The sequence below is a fragment of the Dermochelys coriacea genome, chromosome 6 (assembly GCF_009764565.3).
Source record: "Dermochelys coriacea isolate rDerCor1 chromosome 6, rDerCor1.pri.v4, whole genome shotgun sequence".
NCBI lineage: Eukaryota > Metazoa > Chordata > Testudines > Dermochelyidae > Dermochelys > Dermochelys coriacea.
In genome coordinates, this window is record NC_050073.1 from 21,614,979 (window position 1) to 21,636,419 (window position 21,441).

The following is a 21,441-nucleotide window of genomic DNA, read 5'->3' on the forward strand; positions in this document are numbered from 1 at the left end:
GAGAATGGTCCAATGAGTGTTTTCAGACTGGATCTCCTATCTGTGCAGCTCGGATGATGATCTGTGCTGATTATAGAGGTGTACAGCCAGCGCATTAGTCCTGCTGCTGCAGGCCATGTTCCTGGCTCCTCTTTGTTACGCATGCACTTCACGGTATAAGCTTAAACCCTCCTCCATTTCCTGCACTCCCCAAGAGGCAGGATGGAAAAAATCTGAGTGTGGAATCTGTCATGTTGGGAGCTCGGGAAGTGATTGGGGTGGGTACTTTGTTCTTCCTTTCATGAGGAAGGTGGATAACTTGCATCCCACTCCCTTCATCCCTCCCCACAAACCCGCTGTATGCTCTGTTTTGATCTCTCCCTGCACATCCTCTGAAGCCGGATCCCTGGGAGTGTTCCTGGGGCTTTGCTCATGGTCTTGGGCTGCTGCTGCATCTGGAAGTCATTAGTGACCCCTCAGCAGCAGTTCTGCTCTCAGGAAAGGGAAAAGAGAGGGAGGAGGGGCCAGACATGGACTTTTCTATCCAATTCCATCACCACCAGTGCAAAAAAAAAAAAGAACTGGGCGTGGCAAACCAGCCGCCGCCACCATGGAGGAACATGAATCATAAATAACCTGGAGGCTGGCTTGGCTAATTCCACTGGGAAGCTCAACAAAAATAACATGGAGACTCTCCCTCCCTGTCTTTTCCTCTGTCTAAACTGGTACTGCTCCCCCTCCCTTGTGTATGAAGAGAGTTCCTACTCCCTCTCCTGCCTTCCCCAAAGCTTTAAAGGAAACACTGCTGTTGCCCTCTTGCTTTTCCAAACAAAACTCCTCCTAGCCCAGTGCTATGGGGCTCTCTTCCTCCCTCTGTACATGGGGGAGTGCCTTCACCCCAGCACCTCTTGGTTGTGCAGCTCCTCCACAATACTTATACAACACTCCACAAGTAGAGACGACTCCTCCCTGGCCTCTTTCCCGAAACGGGTCTCCCTAGTCTAGGCAATCCTGTGGCAGCGGCCAAGGCAGGATGTGCACCACCATCCACCGTCTCAGGGTATTGCAGATGTCTAAAAGACTTGGACAAATGGTCCCTGGGAGCTGATCCTGAGGAAGGAGTGAGGACTGGTTAGAACTCCCTTTTTCCTTTGGGAGTAAATAAATGTGGGCCCTGGCCAGGAATTCCCATGCTGGCATGCCTCTGTTCTTGTCCTCTTTTTAAAGGGCATCCCAAGGGGAGGGGGCGAGCACTCAGGCAGACAGGACTTGGACTGTGTCCCAGGCTTCCTGTGAAGAATGCCTTGGTGCTGGGTTTTTTTGGAAACATTGCCATGGCAACCTGGGTGGAAGAGACTGTATTCCATTAGCTAAACAAGTTAAAGCTGCTGAGAGAGAGAATCAAAAGGGGGAGTGGGGGAGGGGAGCAGAGGACATTGACAGAGAGAGCCCCATGCCTGGAGCTGCATCGTATGTTGCACATTGTAGCGCTTGCTTGTGTGAGCAAGACTGAGCTATTGGGTGGGGGGAAGGAGGGTCCTTGAGTTCTAGGATCTCTGGGTGCATGAGGAATGCATTGGCCCCATTCCTCTGTGCTTCATTAAGGCCACTTTAAAAAGTGATGCTTGTTTTTGTTTTGTTTTGTTTTTTATTTTTAAAGTGAGCTTAGTGCAGACAAAAGATGCTGGATTGACTGACAGCCCAGCAGACCGGAGTTGTCTGTTTAACCATAGACCAAGCACTGGCGTGGGTGTCCTCAAACAACTAGTATCATGCCTCATATCTGAGCTGGCGAGACAACCTTTTAAGGTACATTTACGCTGGAGCAGGAGGTGTAACTTCCATCTTGAGGAGACATACCCATGCTAGCTCCACTCAAGCTCGTGCACTAAATATAGAAGTCTAGTTGCAGCAGTGTGAGCAGGGGGACAGGTTTGCAGCCCAGAGTGTAACACTGTGCGAGACCTAAGGTATTTACCCAAGCAGCTATCTACTCGCGCTGCCACAGCTACGCTTCTGTTTTCAGTGCTCTAACTTCTAGATCAGAGCTGGCATGAGTCTACCAGGGCTAGAAATTACACTCCCAGCTTCATTGTAGATATGCTGTGCTTTCTCATAAGGGCGTAGTAGAAGCTAGACTGACACACATGCACACACCCTCCCCCCAAATTCTTTCTTGAATATAGCACTGTCGAGAGTGAAGGGCTCCTATTCCATTACCAATTTCCAGAGCCTTATCCAGTCTGTTCTGCCTCTGCTTTTTCACATGCTTGCAACCTTGGGTGGTCTCTGTGGCTTGAAACTAGCTTGTTCCCTGCACGCACCAAGCACTGTGTGTCGTGTGTCTCACATCGTGCAGCTGTTTGCCTGAAGACGCCTTTGCAAGCATCTGAAAATCCTCACCAGATGGTGGGGGCATAGAAAAGGGAAGACTATGTGTTTTGTGTTATCCCCTCATGTAAGGTTAGAGGAGTCCCGTGTTCAAACATGAGAAGAGAGTCATGCCTGTCATCCTGCCTCTCCTGGGGAGACGCAGATCTCTTCCCTCTGACATGAGTGTATCGCAAAGCTGAATCTAGCAGAGACTGCACTGAGAGCAAGAGGTACAGCTTTCTGTGCCTCTACAACACCCAGCACTGGTGGGGGAGGAAAGGGAGATAACTTGTCCAGAACAACATCTGGAATGACTTCCTCTCAGACATTCTTCAGATACCTGGGTATGTCTCGCCACATCTGCCCCAGGAATCTTACAGGAACTCGGTCCGGGAGAGTCACATCAGGCCAGGGGTGAAAGTAAGTCGAGTGACTTACCGGTACGCTGGGGCCTGCTCTGGTCCCCGGAAGGGGCGGGGCTAGGGTGGAAGGGGTGGGGTTGAGGGGGTCAGAGCCAGCCCCAGCCCACCCTGTAAGGTGAGTGCCTCCCCCGGGGTAGCAGCAGCAGCCCAGGGCTCCGGGAGCTATTTAAAGGGCCCGGGGCTCCCCTCTTCTACTGCCCTGGCCCTTTAAATAGCCATCTGAGCCCTGTGGAAGCGGCGGGGCTCTGGCAGCTATTTAAAGGACCGGGACAGTAGAAGCAGGGGAGCCTCGGGCTCTTTAAATAGCCATCGGAGCCCTGCAGCCGCTACCCAAGGGTTCCAGCAGCAGGGCTCTGGAGGCAATTTAAAGGATCTGGGGCTCCAGCCACTGCTGGGAACCCCAGGCCCTTTAAATTGCCCCCTGGGGAAGCCGAGCTGACCTAGTACGGTGCACCGGCTCTTGCCAGTACGCCGTATCGGGGCGTACCAGCTTACTTTCACCTCTGCATCAGGCCCAGGTTTTGATTCTATACTCTTTGCTTGCCTAGAGAGTAGATTCTGAATTTCTCAGTATCATTTCTGCAGCTGAAAAGAGAAACTAGATCTGTGTGGCTTTGATTCCCTAAGTGGTGCAAACAAACCATTATATGGATAATGCTGGTTTGGGTTCCCATTCTGTTCTGTGATCTCTCCCCACCCAACCTCCCCCCCTCCCTCCAACCTCCTTTCAGAGAGGAAATCCTGCTGGTATCCTAATCAGTCTAGGTTCTTTGCCCTGTCCTAATTGCTATATTGTCTGAGAACCATGCCCTAGGATCCAACGCTACTGCTAGCAATGGCCAGAATAATGCCTAGAAGCGGAGGGTAGGGAATCGGTTGAAATTGCAAACAACAATGAGCTATTTACTGGCTATTGTTATTCATGCAGCTCTGGCTTCTCACAGGGTTATATTCTTTAGTTGGAAAAAATGCTCTGGGCACTGGGGTTCTGTTTGTTCTAAACATCTCTAATCAGAAACTTTTTTTTTTAAATTAAAGAAAGGGTCCTTAATTTTTAATCATGGAAAAGTCAGAACCCAAACTGATAAGTTAAATGTGAAAAGCAGGCAAAACCATTATCTAAAGGTAGCTTACACGGAACGGTAACTATTGGTATTGCAGTACTGTATAATGCTATAAAGGTGTGTGGGGCTTTATACAACTTCCAATAGGATACAAACCCTGTTATGAAACATTCACAACCTGAAACCAGCAAGACAAAACATGAGAACCCAGTCTCTGCCATATCTGAATGGGAAGACTAGAATAAATATGGGAAGGGGACCTGAAAGTAATGGGAGTTCCCTGGTAGAACAAGGGTGTTTTGCCTGATTTTGAAGTGTGCTGCTTAAAATGTACATGTGTTTCACTCTCCGAGAGGCCAGGGTTAAGTGTGTCCACTTTATCTCTATTCTCTGCCAGGATAGGTACACTGTTAGTGTGTCAGCCCTTTCCTTGGGAAAGGCTGCTCATTCCAGGTCAGGCTGCAGAGCACAATGCAAAGGGAATTATCTTGACTGCATAGCTCCTGGTTTGGAGAGAGGGCCACCCTTTCTTCCCCGGCCACTTTGAAGGGGCTTCAGAGCTTCAGATTGGGCTTGAGGAAAATATGCCCCCCTTCCCCCCAAGTGACTCAGTAGCTTGATTCTTGAACTTTTGGCACTGCCTTTCCCTCAGGAAAACTGCTAATTTGGTCACTATGGTGTCTCCAGTGTACAAGAGAGTATTGTCTGATGATTTTTTTTTGTTTGGTTTAAATAAACTCTAGAGAAGCATCCCACTCTGTTGGCTTCCAGTAGCTTCCATTGCTTTGGCTCTCATAAAGGCCATTTGTTTGTGTCTTAGAAAGAAACTGGCTTGAGTCCCAAAAGCCTTTCAGTCTTTGTGTCGCTTTCCGAGTGCAGTCCAGCCATCCCAGTGCTTTCCCCGCAAGGCTATCCACCCTCACTTCCCCTGAGGAACAATTTCCATCCTCTGGACTTCAGTTAGGAAACTCCAAGTAGGACATGGGGTCTGTTGTATTGAAAATCCATCTTCTCCGGCGCCTGAATTTTCTCCCCTACCATGAATTGATACAGAGCTTGGAAGTGGGACTGCATCCGATTCCAGAGCCATTTCCAGTGGGCTAGAATCCAGTTCAAGTATTTCTTTTTTCAGGGACTGGGCCTAGAGTACATTATAGGCAGACTCTGGTATCCTGCTCAGATTGTCCTTTTCATTCAAGAAAATAATCTGCATGCTAAAGGGAAGCTCCTACACTTGTGGCAACTTCATTACCTACAGACAGCTCATTAGGGAGAGTGGAAGGGAAAGCAGGGGTTCTCTCCCTGCTGGCTGTCTGTCTGCCCATACTTCAGGGCAGGACTGAGAGTACTAGAGAAGCAGCAACACAACCAGCTTCTTCTGGCAGAGACCCAGGAGTTTGGCCTGGCCAGTCCTTAAATCTCCATGAGTGCAAAAAAAAAAAAAAAAAGTCTCCCTCCTGTTCCCACTGAAAATGGGAGAACTCTCCTCCTGGCTTTGCATCTGCATTCTGTCCAGAACAGAGCTGAGCAAGTTTAATGGACTTTTGTTTGTTTGGGGACAGAACTGATTCTGAAACATGTGGCAGGTGGAGGGAGGAATCCAGTTTGCTTCAAGCCAAACAGTTTGTCAAACAAAAATCCTGAAAAACATAATTTCAAACTGGCTAAAATATTTGACAACTCAAAGCCAAATTTTTAAGCATTTTTTTCTCCCCCTCCCCCCCATGTTTTGATTTGACCACGTTCGGGTGTGTTTCACCCTTATTTTTTTAAAATTGGCCAAATTTTGAAACGCCATTTCTGGAGGAAATGTGTCAAAATGCAGCATGTTGGCTTTTAAAAGTGGGGTTTTCCCCTCAGCCAAAACGATGCATTGAATTCAACACAAACTTGTAAAAAGTTGCCGAGCACCAAAAATTGCATTCTTTTGACAAAAACAAATCTATTAGTCAAAAAAAGTACTTTGTTCTAGTCCTGAATACAAGCTGCCTTGACTAAATACAAACCTCTGCCTCTCCCCCCCCGACCCTTTTATTCCCTCCCAACACGCCCACAACACTTGCTAGGATTTTTGTTAATGGGGGAGTTACCCTCTTCCCTTCCTTCTCCCCTCATTGGCACGTCTTCCTCCTCTAATCCACCTTTATTTCCAATTCTCTCAATATAAGGATTTAGCGGAGTGTGTCTCCACAAATGCATGGTGTTCTGGCCTCTAACATCCCCTACAGCACAAGGTGCTCTCCCATCTTCGTTACTTTTTCCACAAAGTCTACAAGCTCGGGGTTTTTTTTTCGTTTTTGTTTTTTTTTCCAATTGACGTTTTGACTCCGAGGGCAGCAAGACAGGGTTTGATCCATTACAGAAAGGAATTTCTCCAGTCAGCTTGGCTGTCTTTAAAAACCTTCCCTCTGTCCCTTTTGATTAGTCCAGCTCAATAATACTTGAGTTGTCATAGCACATGCAAAGAGATGAGGGGGAGTCCAGAACCCTCCATTTTGTCACAGGTAGTTACAGTCTGCCGTGTGTAACTTTATCTCATATCCATTTGTCATGATGGCTCTCTTCTCTTAATTTGATGGTAGTCTGTCATCAATCTGTGTCTGTGTGGAGTTGTATGCTGGCCTCCTGCCAATCTTCATCTGACAAGATCGTGTTAATGCCTTCCCATCATCTCTTGCCCCTCTCTGCCCTCCTCCCCATGCACACACCAAAACACTACTTCCCCATCTCATTGGCCTCCTACCAATCTGCCATGGCTCTTTCCTAGAACTAGCAATCCCCTCTGTCTGTTACTCCCTTTGCAACAATCATTCACCACTTGACCTGTGGCAGCTGAGCTGATGTCTGAATTGGAACAAACTCTCAGGCTCACAAAATTCTAACTATTGGCACATTCCTGTGGCCCCAAATCTTCCACGGTTTATAATTGCCACGAGCTTCATTGCCACCAGGAGTTGCTCTTGCCCCTTCCTGACTCCTGGTCCAGTTGACAAGTCTCTGTGACCACCTAGTTTTTCTGTGTGTCCCTGTGTTAGAGTGTAAAGCAGACTGTCACCAGGGTTGGCAGGTCCTTGAAGCGCTTCAGCGACAACACACTAAGTTTTCCTGGTTGTGGGGGAATGGAGTAGTTCGCAATGGGAGCTGCGTGACCGCTCCAACCAGCCTGAGAGTGGATGGATGCAGGGGTACTCTGGTATGGAGGAAAGAGGATGGAGGGGATACCAAAAGAGTGTTTTTCTATTGCAGTAGCATCTAAGAGCCCCGGTCATGGACCAGGATCCCATTGTGCTAGGTGCTATATAAATACATCAAAGAACTTAAAAGCCGCATCCTCCAAGAACTACAAAGCTGACACCATAGAAGGGTTCCCTGAGCACTGTGGATTCGGATGGTAACCAGAATACTTGACGCTCAGAGGTTGCGGCTGGGGAGAGTGCAGAAAGAAAGTTGGCTTCCTCCCACAATTAATAACTTTGTCTTTCAATTACCATTACCAGCCCATTTGCCAGTAATGGGCAAGAGGAAGTCAGTGTCACTGACTGCAAATCCCACTGGGTTTCATGGAGTGGAACTTCCTTCTGCGCCAGACTGCCTCAGTGCAACGCTTGTTGTCTTTGTTTCCCTTGCAGCTGGTTTCCTCCAGTTGCTGGTGGTTGTACATAGCAACAACATCTGTTGCATAATTGCAGCATTAACCATGAGACATTAAACACTCCTAAAGTTAGGTGAGTCCAAACACTCAGGCTGCTCCCACAGTATTATCTCTGCCATAGAATGATAGAAATGTAAGACTGCACCAGGTCCCAAGAGGTCATCTTGTCCAGAGGTTCTCAAACTGCGGTGTGTGGATTGTATTTGGGGGGATGGGAAGGGAAATGTACTGCGCACATTCAGAGCTGGGTGGCCGGAGAGCAGCAGCTGCTGGTCAGGCACCCAGCTCTCAAGGCAGTATCGTCACCAGCAGCAGTGGAGAATTAAGGATGGTGTGATATTGCCACCCGTACTCAGCGCTGCTACTAGCGGGCAGGGCTGCCTTCAGAGCTGGGCACCTGGCCAGCAGCCACCACTCTACTTTTAGAGCTGGCCAGCTGGAGAGCAGTGGCTGCTGGCTGTGTGTGTAAACTACTACAGACACAAACTGGAGGGGGGAGGGTCTCAATCAAATAAGTTGGAGAACCACTGATCTAGTCCATATCCCCTGTGATGAGGCAGGACCAAGTATACCTAGACCATCCTTGACAGGTGTTTGTCTGACCTGTTCTTAAACCTCCAGTGACAGGGATTCCATAGCCTACCTCAGTAATATATTCCAGTATTTAACTATCCTTATCGTTAGAAAGCTTTTTCCTAATTCCTAACCTAAATCTCCCTTACTGCTGATGAAGCAGATTACTTGTCCTGCCTTCAGTGGACACAGAGAATATTAATCATCATCCTCATCATAACAGCCCTTGACATGTTTGAAGACTGTTATCAGGTCCCCCTTCAGTCGTAGTCTCTTCTCCTTCCCTCCCCCCCCACCTCCCAAGACTAAACATGCCCTGTTTTGTTAACCTTTTCTCATTGGTCAGGTTTCCTAAACTTTTTATCATTTTCGTTGCTCTCCTCTGAACTCTCTCTCCAATTTGTCCAAATCTTTCGTAAAGCGTGACACCCAGAACTGGACACAGTGCTCCAGCTGAGGCCTCACCAGCACTGAATAAAGCAGGACAATTGTCTCCTGTGTCTTACATATGACACTCCTGTTAATATACCCCAGAATATAAGCCTTTTTTGCAACTGCATTACACTGTTGATTCATTCAGTTTGTGACCCACTGTAACCCCCATATCCTTTTCAGCAATACTACCACCTAGACAGTTATTCTCCATTTTCTAGCTGTGCATTTGATTTTTTTTCTTTCCTAAGTGAAGTATTTTGCATACGTCTTTATTTAATTTCATCTTGTTGATTTCAGACCAATTCTCTTTGTCAAGGTTGTTTTAATTCTAATAATGTCCTCCAAAGTGCTTGCAAGCCCTCCCAGATTGGTGTAATCAGCAGATTTTATAAGCAAACTCTCCACTCCATTATCTAAGTAATTAATTAAAATATTTAATAGTACCAGACCAGGACAGACCTCTGAGAGTCCTCACTAGGTATGTCCTCCCAGTGAACCATTGATAACTGCTCTTTGAGTAGGATTTTCAACCAGTTGTGCATTCACCTTTATAGTAATTTCATGCAGACAACAATGTCCTGTGGGACTATCTCAAAAGCATTACTAAAATAAAGCTGCATCATGTGTACTGCTTCCCCCTATCCACTAGGCCAGTAACCCTGTCAAAGAAAGAAATTAGGTTGGTTTGGCATGACTTGTTCTTAACAAACCTATGCTGGTGGCTGCACCATGTGTCTTACTGAAGCATAGTTTAGTTACTGCTCTATATTGCATAGTTGCTGCTGATTTGTTTAAGTAACGTCTTAGGGTGCCTAGAGCTTGGGATGTCCACCTTTTTTGTTCTCAAAAAAAGTGAAATAAATAAATACTGCAGAGAGGGTTGGATTTTTCCAAAGTGCTCCACACTGACCTAATGTTGCTCCCATTGAAATCAGTGGTACTCTTTTTAGTAGGAACAGAGTTAAGCCAATGATGTGCACTTCTGAAAAACCCCCTCTTAAAACCAAACAATACATTTTAAGGTTTACAAGGATAAAAGGAATCTAAACCACTACATTGTGGAAGCTACCTTCACTTTTAGGGTCTTCTGACTTTTGAGTGCTCGACTTCCCAACCTCAGTATTGCCTTAGTTATTTGGAGGAGTAACTATTTGTTTGCTTGATTGATTTTGTTTGCCTGTTTTGCCTTTGGTTTCACTGACTTTGAATTTATTTATTTCTTTTATTTTCAATAAAGACTGAGTTGGCTTGAGGTGCTTACAGAGATCACGGGCTTCTTCGATCTCTTAGATTTTTTTTTTTTTTAAATAAGACCAGTTTGAAATTACTAACTTCAGGCACTTCCAGATTCTGAGGTGTTTGTTCACATGCACTTCATTTTCATACGCCAATGATCAAGCAGACATTGGCTCAAACTGAGAGATCGGCTATGGGCATTTTCATCTGAAAAAGAGATCTGTCTGAGGCAATAATATGCAACTTCTTATTTTTGTAAAGGATGGGTATTAGGAATGGCTTGAAGCAGACATTGGAACTCAACCGTACTAGCAGTTGCTTACATTTATCTTCTACTATATTTTTATTATGTCTGTTGAATTTTAGTGAGGGGTGGGTTTTTTATTGTTTTGTTGTTTTTTGGGGTTTTTTTTAAAGTAAAGTATTTGTAAGAGTGAATGGAGCCAGCCATAGTACCTTCTCTACAGTCATTGCTCATATAGCACAATCTGGGCTTGCAGCACCTCCTGCTATGCTTCTCCTGGGCCATAGTTATCCAAACTTTGTAATTAGCTTTTCAGAGCGCTAATGTCTAGTTAAATGCTAGAATGTTTCTGGTGAAGATTCTTCAGTAACATGTTTGCCTTACCTGTGTCTCTCCCCTTTTGCAGGGATCTACATCCTGATTGCTGTTGGTGCAGTGATGATGTTTGTGGGGTTCCTGGGATGCTACGGTGCTATCCAGGAGTCCCAGTGCCTTCTGGGAACGGTAAGAGAGACAAATGCTTGAACACTACATGGTATCAGGCAGATCTTTTAACAGTCACCTAGCCAAATTTTGTGTGCAGGAAGTAGTGGGAGTTGTTTAAATCTGGACTGAATGGAGTACTGGAGAGCAGCACGTAGGGGAAGAATGTTGCATTGGCTACTGGATAAGACTAGTTCTCTCCCATCTTTAATAGTCGATGATGATGATGGGAACTAATCTTTCAGACACTGACTAAAGGTATAAATAGCTTCAGTGTTCTTGGAGGATGAGTATAGTCTCCCTAGGTATCGCTTTTTCTCTACCACCCCCTGCTCTTTTGGACGTGAGATTCCCTGTGCGTGTCAGGAGAGGAGCAGTCTCCCTTGCTCAGAAAGTTTGTGCTGCTAGTGAACGTCACCAGCCTCTTGCTGATTCCTGGCCTTAGGATGGGGGGCAGGAGCCACCAGTAGAATGGGAGGGTGTAGGAAGCAGGGCACACTGAGATTGATTCCAGCAGTCACTGGGGAATGAGGCCAGTTGGTACTCTGTATTTATTTGTCCCACTCTGGACACAGGGCCTATAAGCAGTGACAGAGACACAGCGCCCCCCCCCCCACCCCCTTCTTTCTTACCTAGTGTCCTCTACAAACTGCCCAAACCCTGGAAATCAGTTTCTGCCTCAGGTGGATAACCCAGTTCTTTAAGGGTTAACTGACTGTGCTGTGGCCCAGAGTAGGTGCTTGGCTTAAGCTTCCTACCGTACCACAGGGAGGCCTTCATGGTAAATGCTGGGACATTTTGTTATTCAAGCAAGAAAGTATTATCAGTGTGCTCCAACAGTTCAGGACACTGGGCAGGTTCTGTTCTATTAACATTTGCACAAACACCAAGCCCACACAATGCTGTTGTCCCCATTCACCTTGACCTCCACCGTATCTCTACGTGTTTATTAATCATGGCATTCCAGAAGGGACACTCAGCACCTAAAACTGGGCTAGGTGCTTTAGATATGTGGTAAACAGTTGCCAGTTCCTCAGTTTATAAGGTCCAGTATATATCTATCAACAGGGGAACCTGAATAATGGACGTCCGGTAAACTAAACCATTGGAGAATGGAGATGATTGTGATGCTGGTAAAGAGAGGGAATCTTCGCCAGCCTTAGTGTTCAGAGTGAGAAGTACGTTTGGATTAATCATATGTCCAGCTTCCTGAGTTTTCAGAATAGACTATTCCATGATATTTCCAGCTCATTCTTGTGACATTTTGGTACTTTCAGAATCCAGAACTACAGAGCCATAAAAATTTGAAAAATAGGAAGTGAATGAGGGAACGATCAATTTCTGAACTTTCTTTGACTCTTGCAAGTTTCGGTCTGAGCTTTCGGTGAAAGTTCATGTTCACATTGAATCCCAGTGCTGTAAAGGACTCTGGCTGGAGAAGTTCCAGCACTCAAGTGTGTTCATGGGCTGCCTGGAATTAAGACACATTGCAATGGTACATCCTGTGTATTCTGGGAAAGAAATCTATCCTTATGAGCCAGCTTCCTGCTGCCATCTCTTTGTGTATGTCCTGAAAGAAAACACAGCACCCCAAAAGCCTCTACTTGTGGGGGAGTTTATTTGTTTAAAATTAGTCCTAGGCTGGGTTGTAATCTTAGACTAGACTCCAGTCTATTTGGCTTTCCAAGGGAAAATGTTTCACAGCACTCTCCAGTTAGGGGATTGAGCACCGCACCGGGACTCAGAGCCAGGAACAGAACTCAGGTTTTCTGCCACCAGCCTGATGAACAAGTCATTTCTGTTCCCCGTCCCTCAGTTTCCCATCTATAAAAGGGTGATAATGATCCTGATCTCCTTTCTAGAACATTTTGAGCTCTCCTGATGAAAAGTGCTATCTAAGAGCTAGATATAATTACTAATAACAGTCGAAGGTGAGAGGAACTGACTGGCAAATATGGCAGGGGTTATCTGCATGAGATCCTGAGGACCTTGGTAATATTCTGTCAGCAAGTTCTTGTAAAACCAAGAAACTACAGTAATTGAATACCCTGCCTCCCTTTGAAGTCTGGAAGGAGATTTAATGGGCAGATGATAGAATCTATGTGAGACCTCATAGTGAAACTGACTGCTATGGCTGAGATTAGCAGTGTTTGACTGCATCCCTCCCTCCCACTTTTGCTTGCCAAGGGAAGCTGGAGCACCTTTTGAATGACACTTGATAAGCTGTGGTTACATGAGGAAACTGATGCTACTGTGCATTGAGGCATGGAGCTTTCAAGGCAAAGTGTTTTAACCCACCAGGTATTTATTTCCCCTCTGTGACCTCACTCCCCATGTGGCAGAGGATAATGGGTGTTCATGGGGAAATATTCATCACAAAGGAGTAATACAAGGCAGTCCATGGCATTTAAATTGTCCACAAAAACCAGACTGGAGATAGAAGCGCTAAAGACTAGGAACCACGGAAGTGATCTATTGAGAATATGTTCTAATGCCACAGACACTATTCTCACTATGTGGATGGTAGGAGGAAGGTTTTCGTCCCCTAGCACACCTTGAAAGTTCTGTGCTGCTGCCATCTCCACGGATGTCACTTTGGGGAGCGTAGGAAGATGCATAAGGAAATGACTATTTGAATGGAGACTCAGGAAGAGAATAACACAAAGAGGAGGTGTTGGTACTAAATGCGTACACCATATGCACCATTTGCTTCGAGGGATGCTGGATAGCTTTTTGGACTTTAAGAAATAAAGCACTCCTGGTTTTGCAGTAATGTGACCTTCAAAGATTAACAGGAGCCTCTGAAATGGAAGGGCCAGCTTTCTAGCTGGACCCTGGGAATGTGGTGTTTGTTATAAGGGAAGATGTAGTAAGGATCTCCGTTCTGGAGAAGGGTAAGGAATAGATTCTGTGAATTCCATGTTACTAGGGAGCACTTTAAGTCAAGACACTGAGCTTTGATAGCACTGAGCCTGACTGGAGCTTTTTTGCTCATGTTTTCAGTATGGCAGCACTGACCAAACTCCCTAAATTCTACCCCTGCTTGTACTGGGGTCTGTGAAATCTGGCCTGGGTTCTCTTTGGGAGGAAGCTCCTTTGGAAGTACCAAGTGCCTGGTCAGGAATCTGGAGGGGGTGTCTCAGAACATTAACTTTATATAGGAAGAGTTTCATAACTTACTTGCAAAAATGATTAAAAGTGCAGCTTTTCAAGAACATGTAAATAAACATCCTTTTCTCACCAAGGATACCAACTACAAGAGTAGGAGTACTTGTGGCACCTTAGAGACTAACAAATTGATTAGAGCATAAGCTTTCGTGAGCTACAGCTCACTTCATCGGATGCATTATAACTACAAGAGTGAAACCTAGTGTCCAGTCTGGGAATTACAGCAGCCTTGCCCCAGCTTTTGGATTAAGTTACAATTGAAACTGCACGCACTGGCTACAAATGCCTAAAGTTCTCTCTTGTATAGAGCACCACTTCTACTTCTTGTAATCCCTTTCGTTTTACACATTGGAGTCTAGGCTCTGAAGTTCCAGATCAGAGGCCACAAAAACAGAATAATTTTGTTACAAGTACAGTTTAAAAACTCATTTTTCCTCTCTTCCTGGGATCATTGGGCATGTGTGTGAGTGAGTGAAACTGGGAAAGATATCCCAATTGCCAATAATATGGTGCTCCCTTTTGTGATGTATTCTTTCATCTGCACATCCACTTCTTCCCTTTCAGCTTCCATGAAGTTAGCTGCCAAACAACTAGGACATCAGCCTTTCCCAGCAGAGAGTTGGTCTAGGGAATGGTGTAGCAGGACTGGCTGTGGGAAATGCTCAGAGGACTCTCCACCCCATGCTTTCCCCAGAGGACTGGTGTAGGAACACTTAGATGGCACTTGACTTGGACCAGTGTGATTTAGCTTCTCTTTCTTCTTTCATTAGTCTCCCAAAGCCAGAATAGAAAATTAACTCTCTGGTCCTCCTGGAAACCCAAAGGTCTGTCCCTCGCAATGGTGGAACAGGAGTTCCCAGGGAAACATTATGGTCAAAAGGGCTAATGCTATCTTTGGATGCATAAACAGAGGAATCTCGATTAGGAGTAGGTTGGTTTTTATGTCTGTGTTTGGCACTGGTGCAACCACTGCTGGAATATTGTGTCCAGTTCTGTTGTCAACAATGAAGAAGGATGTTGCTAAATTGGAGAGAGTTCAGAGAAGAGATTTAAGAGAATGATTTAAAGGATTAGAAAATATGCCTCATAGATTGAGCTCCTGGAGCCTATCACTATTTATCTTAACAAAGAGAAGCTTAAAGGGTGACTTGATTACAGTCTCTAAATACCTGCATGGGAAACAAATCTTCGATAATGGGCTCTTCAGTCAGATACAGAAAGGTACAACACAATTCAATGGCTGGAACTTGAAGTGAGACGAAATTCAGAGTGGAAAGAAGGCATACATTAACCGAGGGTCGGGGTGGATTCTCCACCACTGGCAATTTTTCAATCAAGTCTGAAAGTCTTTTTAAAAGATGTATTCTAGGAATAATTTTGGGGAAGTTCTATGGGCTGTGTTGTGCAGGTCAGACTAGATGATCACAGTGGGTCCCTTCTGGCATTGGAATCTATTCATTTTGTAGAAGGAGGTTCTGGCTTGGCAGACATGAAGTATTCGGGTTAAGTGCTAATAAGGTAAGGCTGAGAGAACCATGTGTGTTCATATTTATGCAAAAAACTGCAGTAGCTTTGCAGGCTGCAACTGCCAAGAGAACCCTCCATAAATCATAGCCTGATGCACTGCCACTCCTCAACAGCTGGTACATGCTGTTATCCCCATGCTGACAAATCTAGAATGTCTTGTGTCAAAGCAGGAAGCTCGCACAACGTTCCCTGTAAGCCCAGTAAGGTTATCTTTTTTTCCATAGAGCCCCCCTTCTCTCTTGTTCTGATTGATGGACAGGTCTCTGATAATCTCTCCCCAACCCAAACCAGCCTGAATTGTTCCCAGAGTGGAATTGCTCAAGCGTCTCTCCAGGTACCATGCATGTAGAATGTTTTTGCGACAAAATCCTTGAGCCATTGAAGCCATGTTGCTATTCCCATCAGCTGAACCATATTTTTTCCCTGGTGGGACAATTCTGCCCCATTCTTCCTCCAGTGGAACTGTGAGCTGCCCTCCCCAAAACCCCTTTCTCTGCCCTTTAGTCAAGCCTCTTAATGTCCCTCTCCTAATTTGTCTTCACAGTTCTTCACTTGCCTGGTGATCCTGTTTGCTTGTGAAGTGGCTGCTGGAATCTGGGGATTCGTCAATAAAGATCTGGTAAGAAAAATATCCCTGAAACCCTTGTTCCTCTGCAATCATGCGGTTTTGCAAGAGTCTGCTATGGTTCTGTCCCAGCTGGTAGAAAGATGGTCTTGTGCTTGAGGCATAGACTGAGACTCAGGAGTTGTGGGTTCAGTTCCTGGTTCTACCACAGACTCACTATGTGATCTTGGGTAAGTCACTTAACCTTTCTGTGCCTCACTTCCCCATCCATAAAATAGGGATAATACTTTCTTTCTTTAGTGCAGTAAGCATTTTGTGGCAGACTCCTCCTTACACACACACACATACACACTGTATGTATGTATGTAGAGTGCCTAGAAAAATGGGGCCCTGATCTCAGTTTGGTTCTCTAGGTGCTATAGCAATACAAATAACACAAGTGGACCCTTGCATAGAGTCCTGGAGTATAATGTGGGTGTGCATAGATATATGCTGAAAAAAAAAATATAGCGCAAACCTGGCTGCATAGCACAAAGGGAATCTCTGGACTCTCACAGCATCAAACCCCATTCTGGCTCAGGGACCAGGTTACATTGTAAGAAGGGATCTCTTGGAAATTATTATTCCTTGAAAGTGCAGTATACATACGGTGAATTTTCATCATGCCAGGAGCAGAGTGCTGCTGCCTTAGATTACATGCATGCACAAGATGCAGAGACAGTATACAGGCCAGGCACTGTGTACTGATCACTCACACATGAGGTGGGAAAGATGGACCTACTCCCTGGCAAGCCTATGTGGACTTTTCAGCCTGAAATCTCAGTATTCGATGTCTAACCCTTGGCGCCTCAGGATGAGTATATGTGTTCTGAGGAGCCAGAAATGAAGGACAGGACCTAAGTAAACTTCCTCCTTTCGCCTCCCCACAGAAGCACCACTTCCCTTTCTGCCCTCTTCCCCCGCCCCTCCATGAAGACACACACAGCAGCTGCCTTGTGCTGATATCCATCGACCAAGCACCAATTCACTTCCCAACATAATGTCAACAGGATCTCCATGTTGATTTCTCCCTGTCTTCTGGATTGAGAAATGCTGGAGGGAAGATGTCTCATCTCATCAGGGACCCAGAGTAGTGTTCCCTAAAGAGGGGTGGCAGGATAGCGCTGGCTCCACCTTTTGAGTCCATACCTGCCCCTATCTTTCCTCTGGCACAGCACTCCTCAGAAACTGGTGTAACATGCATGCATGCTCTGTCCTCCAAGGATCTACGGTCTCTGCATGAGAACTTTGGAAATCCCGCAGTGAGGCGGGAATTGGGCATTAATATTCTGGTCCCTTCACCATCAGGGGGGCTCAAGAAGAGAAGGGGATTTACTGTGCTTAGAGAAACAGCATCGGGTGGGGTGGAGGTGACAGTTGGAAAGTCAATTGCTTTATTAAGAAGTTTAATTACACTACACAAGCAGGTGGTTGTCAGTTCCATTTGAGAGACCTCACTCACTCAGCTGTGGATGGAAACATTCAACCAATGATTCATAGGAGAGAAGCGTTACTTCATTAGAAAAAAACTCTGTGGCTAAGGATAAGAACCCTTTCAGGATGGTTGTGGACTATGTAAAATGTTACTTTTATCTGGGTATTGTTGGTGAGAGGCCAAGAGGTGACAGAATAAAATCCAGTTAAGAATTTGATTTTTATGTGGAAGATGCTCTGATACCAAGGGGATGGGTGGCAGTATAAAACCCTAAAAGAGGACAAGGATTTGCCAACCTGATGAGATCAGTGGTGTCCGCAACTTGTGATTTAATTTAACATTTGAATATGAATGGGGGTAATTCAGGCTCTTGCTTGATCACACTTTTAGTGTCTGTTCTCCCTGCGCTCAGGGGTGTAATGGCTGGGGATCTTGGCTAATAATGCTGACAGTCTGTTTCTACCCTCCTCCCCATCCACCCTGCCGATGCACTTCCTAACTAACATGGGAGGAGCTGGGGCTGATGGGGCTGTTCTGATCAAAGGAGAGGCTATTCTCTGTAAACCTCTCTGCTGAATGGCTCTGACTAAAGGTCACTTGCATTAATTGGTGCCAGTGGCATTGGAGCACATTGGAGTACTGAACCATGTTCAGTGAGAGGAAATGTTAGCAGCATTTGTCCACCAGTCAAGTCCAGATGGTGCAGAGTAAATGGAATTGCTGCATTTTGCCTCATTTTACAACCCTTATTGACATCACCCTGGGGAATAATAAAATAATAAATAAAGTAATAAAACCAGCATCCCACGCCTGCTTCATTATGGCATCGGAGGCACTCCTTGATTTCTGATTTGGCTGAGATGCTTAGGTTGGCAATGGGGAGAGAGGGGGGAAGCGTTAATTTCCCCCTGACTCTACTAGTGAATGACTTGGCCTGATGATGTCACACTCAAATCCAATACCTTGGGCAGAAGGGAGGGGGCAAAAGGGCAACTAATCTGGGGTTTCTGTGATTTGGCCACCCCTTTCAGCACCAAGAGGGCTGGGTTGCTGCAGATTTAGTTTAAGAACTCTGTCCCTCTTGTTTCTGCTCTCTAACCTTTTCCCTCTGCTCCTCTTAACCTCCCTCTTTCTGTTCAGGAAAAACTGCTTTTCTTGCAAGAGGAGATATTGTGTTTAAAGTGAGTTTTAACGCTTGTGAGGGGTGCCAGGCCAACCTTCCTGGATCCTGAGGTCTTCTATTAACGTACAGTGCAGGCAACAGCTGGGCAAGCTTCCCCATTTACCTCTGCCACTGCATAGCATTGCTTTGCACTGTTGATTGTTGCCACTGTTGATTGTTCTTCCTCAGAGGTGGCTGCATTTTAGTGGGCACATGGGTGATTTATACAATATGGTGGATGTTTTTCAAAGCCCCCTAGCAGATTTGGGCACCCAGTTCCTATTAGCTATAACGTCCATACCCCTTAGGCAGCTTTGAAAACATCAGTCTCTGTATAGAGCAATGGCGGATTAGCCATTGGGCCAACGGAGCACATGCCCAAGGGCCCCAGCCAATTGGGGTGGCCCCAGACAAATGGGCATGCCCTGTCCTGCTCTGCCCGCCCAGTGCTCCTGCTGGGGAGTGGGGCAAGCCCCCGTGCCCCCGACCCCGCGCCCTGGCAGGATCACTGGGCGGGGAGAGGGTGGACTGCAGGCGGAAGAGGTGGGGAAGGGCCCCCCACTTGCTCTGGCCCAGGGACCCACAAAACCATAATCCACCTCTAGTATAGAGAGATCATTTGTAAAATACTTGGATATCATTGGCTGAAAGGCAGTGTGTAATGAATGCTTATACTTTTTGCCCTTCAAATAAACAAACAGTAGCTTGAAGTACTTTGAGCTCTGTGAGGCTGAGGGGAAGTGGTCCCTACTACTTACCTCTATAAATAAACATAGTTGGCCTAAATAAGTCTGTTTGTGTTCTCTTCAGAGACCAAGTATAACTGCCCACAATTAAATTACCACACAGTTCTTCTAAACAAGCATATTTTATTCTTAAGGTAAAACCATTGCAGCCAAAATATTAAAAACAATAAAAGTACCTGCATGCATGCTAATAAACTTACCAGAGATCACCCCCTCCAATGTGATCTCTGGCAGGACTAATCCTTTAAAACACCTCCCTTGGTTTGTGGTTTCAAATTCATCACACTCTTTCCTCAGAATGAGAGCAGTCATGAAAGTGTCCATCCTTTTATATGGTTTGGAGCTCTTTGAACTGGAGTATTCAGGAGCAGGTATTCAGTAGACAATAGGTATCTCTACTCCAAGGGGTAGCTTCAAAAGAATGGATTCAGAGTGGGTCATTTGCATTGCCCTCACCCCTGAGTATTTCCTAGGAAATCCACTTTACATATATTGTCCTAAAAAGTCCTTTGAAGTTCCTAATATCTCCTAGAGATTGCATTAATCCGGTCTTCCTGCTAGAAGTCATTCTTCCGCTCTACTCTGGGCTGATTAGTCCTCAGCTGGAGTATTGTGTCCTGTTCTGGGCGCCACATTTCAGGAAGGATGTGGACAAATTGGAGAGAGTCCAGAGAAGAGCGACAAAAATGATTAGAGGTCTAGAAAACATGACCTATGAGGGAAGATTGAAAAAAAAAATTGGGTTTGTTTAGTCTGGAAAAGAGAAGACAGAGAGGACATAACAGTTTTCAAGTACATAAAAGGTTGTTACAAGGAAGAGGGAAAACAATTGTTCTTAACCTCTGAGAATAGGACAAGAAGCAATGGGCTTAAATTTCAGCAAGGGAGGTTTAGGTTGGACATTAGGAAAAACTTCCTAACTGTCAGGGTGGTTAAGCACTGGAATAAATTGCCTAGGGAGGTTGTGGAATCCCCATCATTGGAGATTTTTAAGAGCAGGTTAGACAAACATCTGTCAGGGATGGTCTAGATAATATGTAGACCTTCCATGAGTGCAGGGGACTGGACTAGAGGACCTCTTGAGGTCCCTTCCAGTCCTATGATTCTAAAGAAGTTACATATGATCCCCCTCATTTTTAATCTAATGAACTCCAAGCGTATTTGAATTAAGTTTAAGTTAGGTCAGTAAGGTTTATCCAGGATATTCTAGGATATTGCCATAATTGTCACAAATACAGCCCAGCTCTTCTTACTCATCTGGGAATGACAGTGACTGGGGACTAGCTGGGCTGCCTGGCATCTGTGCCATTTTGTCACTGCCTTGCAAAGCAGTTGGAAGGATCTGTTTAGGTTTATCTTCTGTGGCTGTAAGAGGGATTTTCTTGTTCTCCCTCTGCTCTGCAGGTTGCCAAAGACGTGAAGCAGTTCTATGACCAAGCGTTGCAACAAGCGTTGCAACAAGACCTGTCGAATTCTGATGCAACTAATGCGAAAACCGTGGTGAAGACCTTCCATGAAACGGTAAGGTGCCTGGGATAACTATGAGGGGGCTGGGGGGGCTCTCCATAGGGCATAAAAATAATCTACCCAATTGCAGTAGTACCTCCAAATAAAAGGTCCCCAGCTATCCACAGGGGATATGCACCTCAGAGTAATTTGACTGACCCATGTGTGATGAGCCCTCCTTCAGTTTGTGGGACTTTACGGAAGTGGTCAGGAATAAGCATTGTTGTGCATGAACTGCTCCTCCTGTGAAGGAAGAGGCAGTGAACAGCTGGTGCCTTGGACTTAGTGTAGCGAAGGCATTAGCATGATCAGAAGCTGGGATCAAGGCTTTCTCAGCACAGGATCTTTGCTGTGAAGATCCGAGTTAGCTCAACCCTAGCTATTGTCAGAGCTTGGTGCAAAAAACATCTCTTTTTTTCAGAAGGCTTGTCAAAGAACAGGCAATGAGGAGCTGAAGGAATGATGACAGGGAGATGCCAGGTCTGAGTATTTGAACCAAGGGATGGCAAGAGCAAGGCCCACTGGAGACGAAATTACATCCAGATCTTAATATTTTGCCCTGGATGCTTAGGCATGTTGTATAGCTACCTGAGAAGGTAGGATGACGGAGGTGCCCACATAGTATTCTGTCTAACATGGAGTCCATTAAGTCAGGTCCGAGTTTAAATAAAAGCCCTTTTGTTTACCCTGAAACTATCCCATACCTCCATTAAATAGAATGCAATGGAAGAGGAGCTCAGATCCAATTAATTCATCCAACATTTCCTCTGGCTCTAGCTAGATCTTCTGGAATCTCCAGGGGCCAGGAGTACACATCTCGTAGGATCGTCTT

The 21,441-nt window shown here is 45.6% G+C and overlaps 1 protein-coding gene across 2 annotated transcripts in view; it reads left to right on the forward strand.

Moving 5' to 3' along the window:
• Positions 1 to 21,441, forward strand: part of CD81 (CD81 molecule) — an 86,976-nt gene that overhangs the window by 59,227 nt on the left and 6,308 nt on the right. For both annotated transcript variants that reach the window (XM_038404882.2, XM_038404881.2), the window contains exons 3-5: positions 10,385 to 10,482; positions 15,701 to 15,775; positions 20,508 to 20,624. In XM_038404882.2, coding sequence (XP_038260810.1) covers positions 10,417 to 10,482; positions 15,701 to 15,775; positions 20,508 to 20,624 — 258 coding nt within the window. In that variant the 5' untranslated portion in view covers positions 10,385 to 10,416. The remainder of the gene's footprint in view (positions 1 to 10,384; positions 10,483 to 15,700; positions 15,776 to 20,507; positions 20,625 to 21,441) is intronic.